The following is a 5,000-nucleotide window of genomic DNA, read 5'->3' as shown; positions in this document are numbered from 1 at the left end:
TCGTTAAGGGAAGCATCACCTCCTTCTCGTGCGGAAGCATCAAATACGATTCTGCATTTTGTCGTCCTTTTGTCATCACGAAACACAGCATGATGCGTTAAGTATCGCATAGTTCCATTGTCATCACTCTGATCAGGGACTTCCTCTGAAAAACCTTTCTCTAAATATTCGTTGATCGCTGCTTTATAAGCCTTAGCTTTCACAGGGTCTTGCCTTAACTTTCTTTCAACACTTTCCAGGCGTCTCAAAGCTTGTGCATAATTACTTTCTAGCTTTGGAGGATCTCTTTTCCATGGTAGTCGCACCTCATAGTTATGTCCATCAAAGTTCAATCCTCTATTGAAGTCAGCAACAGCACGTACTTCCTCTTGTGACATAACAGGCTCCTCGATCTCTGCAATACCAATTGATTCCAGTTCCCAGAATCTTTTCAATGTTTCGTTGACTCCACTGTTTTCTACAACCGTCAGCATGACAATCCAGCCGAGGCAAGACTCCACAGCAACAAGTGACTCACTGGAACTACCTCTCTTACAGACCCCAGTTACAAATGAGTAGTAGTGGTCTGCACCAATAAGAACATCTACTTCAACGGAACCACGAGGATAACTGTCTGCAAGAGTTAAGCCTTGAAGATGAGAGTTCTTATGGAAGTCCATCTGTACTGGCCCGAGAGGATTACAAATTTTGGAAATAGAAAGGGCCACTATCTTTCAAAAACAAAATGAACCCGGGCCCGGGTCAAACATTTAAAACCAAAAGATCACTCGCTTCTACCGCCGATGAATATATCGGTCGAGCCTAGAATTAAATTGGCGCAAAAGCGAGACGTCATTAAGGTCACATTCACATTACTGCCGAGAAAATCAACACCAAGAAACTAAAAACATTACTCTCGAGACCAACTATTTTCTTGGAAGAAAACGTATCACACAGCAGTATAGAGATTCAAATGTAAAGCCTCATAGGGCAAAAACCATTGCTAAATGAATACTACAGGAACCGCCTAAAAGAGGCGTCCATTCAAAAATGTACTCAAGAGAGCAAAATTATGACAAAGGCAACAGAAACCAGACCAAGTACAAGGGAGTCGTGTAGGCCTGTCAACCCTTTTTAACTCTTTCTCAAGTTTGCCCCTTGATTGACAGTTACGACGAACTTCGCAAATCGCCTGTCAAACGTTTTGTGAAATGCACTGTAAATAAAAGTCACAATTGGACATTCCTTCTGCTTGAATTTTTTTTCTTTACCTTCTTCTTTGCGTGAATTTTTTTTCTTTTTTCTTGGCATTTTCCCTTGCATGAATCTTTTTTTGGTTTTTTCCCCATCCCCCCCCCCTCCTCCATCACTTTTCTAATGGTCTGTCCCTTGGTACGCTCAAATGAACCTTATTTAATTTTCACTAAGCGTCTGCATAGTGTTCCTTGTTCACTTGAAGATGACTTCCTCTAGTGTTGTGGATAAGTCCGTTAAATTAATGTCAACAATAACAACAGTCCTTCTCAGGACTACACTCACCTGGCAACAATTTACTCCATTCCATTATTACTACAATTAACTGTTTTCTGCCGCCTTCAACACGGTTCCTATCTTACAGTATATACCTAGAGAATTTAACTGATGAATCTTAGATTTGGGTTGGTTTGCTACTGCTCTTTCAGCGAACTAATACGGCTTAATACAAATTTAACCATTCTTTCGAGGTAATTAAAGCTGCTGCGCAATGAATCATAAGTTTTCAATAAACTCAAGAGCCTCTGGTAAATTCAAAATAGTCAAATTCATTTAGCTCCCACCATCTTTTATTGAAAAATTGTCCCTACCCTTCCTTTTTTGCATTCCAGAGTCAAAGAATATATTTGCAGCTAATCGAGTTGCAATGACATTATGTATGTTTTCGTTCAATGTGAATATGAAATAACTTACTTAGCTTTATCGACCGACTGTTACCTTACAATAACGTGCCCAAGCCTACTAGATCAAACCCAAGTTTTTGTCGTTTCAAAACCTCCTAACTTTCTTAGTTAAAAGCCTACAGTTGAACCTGATTCTGGGTGGATGAAACCATAAATACTAACACCATTCACGGGAAATAGAAGGATACATCAAACATGGCGATCATGCTCCTGTGAATAAGAGAAACCATACAGTCGGTAATTTCCTCCGAGTCGTTAAAGAGGAGCTTTAGCGGTTTTCAATTGAGTGTCAAAAGTAATTAGGGAATTGCTTTGGTTTTGCATTACTTCACTCAGTGATTGGTTCAAAGTTCTCGCGCCACTTTTTCAACCAATCAGTGAAACCAAATGCAATCGTGGCTCGCACGTGCACATTTTCCCGCGCTTTGTGTCGGCTACGTGCAATTACTTCGACTTTTGATTGATTTACTTGATTGTCTCAGACCTTTTTGATTGGCCAAAGTAATTACTTTGGTTTTGGTTTTACGACTCTCAATTGAAATTCGCTCTATCTCGCTTTTTTAGCTTTACCCTAACAGACTGAAATCTCAGTCCTTTCGTCAATGGATTATAGTGCTATAATGCAAAAAATAATCATATAATTTGGCAGCCAAGTTAAATGAAATCAAATGAATCTTTTCTTTTAATTTTCTGACGAAGTCATAAATAGATTGAGCAAATGTAGGCCGGCCAATAGTCCCAGGATTCTGAAGGGCCATTTCCGAGTTGCTGTTTGTCTCGGTTTCGAAGTGAGTCTTGGTGCTCAACTATTGAAAGGGAAATGAGCATGATTTGCATGAAAATGCGCAACTCATTCCCACTTGAATGGTTGTGCACCAGGATTCGCTTTGAAACTGTGGCATGCAGCAACTTGGAACGCTAAGACTAAATTTTTACTTCCACTCGTCACAGAATTACCAATTATCCAATTATCCATTGAAGTTAACTCATTAAGGATTTTAGGGAGATCGTTTTGCAACGTTAAAAGACACGAAAGTGGTCGAAAGTATCATGTAACATGCACTCGCAAGATCACAAAAACTTATATTTTCAAGACCTCCTGTAAAAGCCACTAGAATGTCGTTCATGTCGGTGTCCAAAGCATCTGTTGTATATTGTGGATGTTAATGTACTGCATATTCACTGATAATGGCTCGACTCACAAGCACTCACACAACCTGTGTCGTACCAGTATACTTATGCCCCTAGAAACCAATCACAGAGTTTCTTGTTGGAATGTATGGAAATATTACCTGCAAGCCTCCAGACTAAATAAGTTAGAATTCATAACTGAAAGAAAAGAAAACAAAAACGAACAAAAATGTATGCTTACCCTATCCTTGGAAATTCTACAAACGGGAATAGGTTGATGATCTTATGTGAATGAGGCAACCAATACGTTTCTTACGTTTAATTCTCCCCCTCAGTGCTGTATTCAGTACCATACCAGCCAACGGTGTAAAGCTTTTCGACCGGGAGCTGCAACTACGAGTACCGTAATCCTGGTTGCACGGCAAAATGAGTTAGTGCCTTTTGAAATAACTAGCATGAAATCGCCATTGTTTCAGTGGCCTAGTGGTTGAGGTTAAGGCAGTCGATGGGTAATCTGAACATCCAAGTGCAATCCCTGGTTGTCGTTTTCATTTTTTTTTTATTACAATGTGCTCATTTCTGGTCCGTACTTATCTCTACATCCCTACTTCAAGGGTATGAGCCCATACCAAAAGAGAGAGGCTATCATTAAATTCCAATGACCTTTTGAGCTTATTTGCTACAGCTTTCAACCCCTCTAAAGAAACTAACTTAACTCCTTGCACTTTAATTGCCGCTTATACTAGAACAACTTTCATAAAAAAAAAACAGAAACACTTAATTGGCTTATCGAAAAAAAAACAAACGAGCGCGAATTTTCATTGGCTTAGCGAAGGCTGATGCAAACAACGTCATCTCTCCGAAAGCCATCGGCATTACCCCTTGACGTCATTTGAAATTCAGTAATGTGATTGGGCAATCGAACTGTTACTGCCCTTATCAGGAGTTTCCTTGGCGGGAATAAGGGGAAGCTTTGTTTTAATCTTGCCGAACATTTGTCCGTGAAACAAGTTGCAAACACTTTTCCAAGGTCATACGAAAGTCGCTTTATAGAAAAATTGTTAGTAAATGGCGACAACGTTAATTAATATCCCGGAACAGTTCGCATAAAAGCATTCGTATTTCTACATTAGTTTATGGAATCGCAGTAGCTTGGACTGATGGAATACCGCAAGTCTTGCTGTTAGGAAATCGGACAAAACGGGAATCGACGTTTGCCGTTGTCGTGGGCTCAGACTAACAAAAAGTCGTTGAACCAAACATTGAATTGTGTGGTATATACTGTATAGTATAATCCACAGGACTTTGAATGGCTATATAGGGATTAAACACAAACCTGAGAACAATTGGGCTTAAACGTGTACTAATTAAGCAAATTCATTGTCCTACTTACCAGTAACAAAAGCCTGACTAAGGATTTCTTGTAACTCGTATTGATCAATTTCTCCGTCCTGTTTAAAACATGCAACGATGGAGTCAATGCCCACCACTCTGGCAATCGGCTACTTGTAAACGTTTTAATTCCATGAACCGAGCGCTAAGTAAATTCGTAACTTCTAGATTCCAGTAGTTTGGTCTCTTACTTGACCACCCTTGTAATTTAGTATATTTACTGCAAGAAGGGAAAATAAACTAAGCTATGTGCGCCAGCGAATCCCAGAGGGTTTTATGAACGCATATTTTCCTTCAGACACAATTTGAGCAAAAGGGATAAGGATAAAAGATATGGCGGTGATTAGAGCAAGTTTCAATCGAGTGTCGTAAAACCCAAACCAAAGTAATTACTTTGGCCAATCAAAAAGAACGAAGACAATCCAGTAAACCATGAAAACTCGAAGTAATTACACGTTGCCGACACAAAGCGCGGGAAAATGTGCACGCGCGAGCCACGATTGGTTTTGGTTTCACTTGTGATTGGTTGAAAAAGTGGCGCGAGAACTTTGTACCAATCAC

General features: G+C 39.7%; 1 protein-coding gene across 3 annotated transcripts in view; it reads right to left on the bottom strand.

Annotated features, from left to right (window-relative positions):
• Nucleotides 1–5,000, bottom strand: part of LOC138027024 (calpain-9-like) — a 32,740-nt gene that overhangs the window by 7,768 nt on the left and 19,972 nt on the right. For 2 of the 3 annotated variants that reach the window (XM_068874516.1, XM_068874517.1), the window contains exons 13-15: nt 4,441–4,498; nt 3,209–3,245; nt 2,105–2,126 (exon numbers count right to left, since the gene is read on the bottom strand). In XM_068874516.1, the coding sequence (XP_068730617.1) occupies nt 2,105–2,126; nt 3,209–3,245; nt 4,441–4,498 (117 nt within the window). Of the gene's footprint in view, nt 1–2,078; nt 2,127–3,208; nt 3,246–4,440; nt 4,499–5,000 lie in introns of all 3 variants that reach the window. The other variant, XM_068874518.1, reaches the window with a different exon arrangement.

Source organism: Montipora capricornis, chromosome 12, assembly GCF_036669925.1.
Source record: "Montipora capricornis isolate CH-2021 chromosome 12, ASM3666992v2, whole genome shotgun sequence".
In the NCBI taxonomy this organism is placed as follows: domain Eukaryota; kingdom Metazoa; phylum Cnidaria; class Anthozoa; order Scleractinia; family Acroporidae; genus Montipora; species Montipora capricornis.
This window is presented reverse-complemented; position numbering and strand designations above follow the sequence as displayed.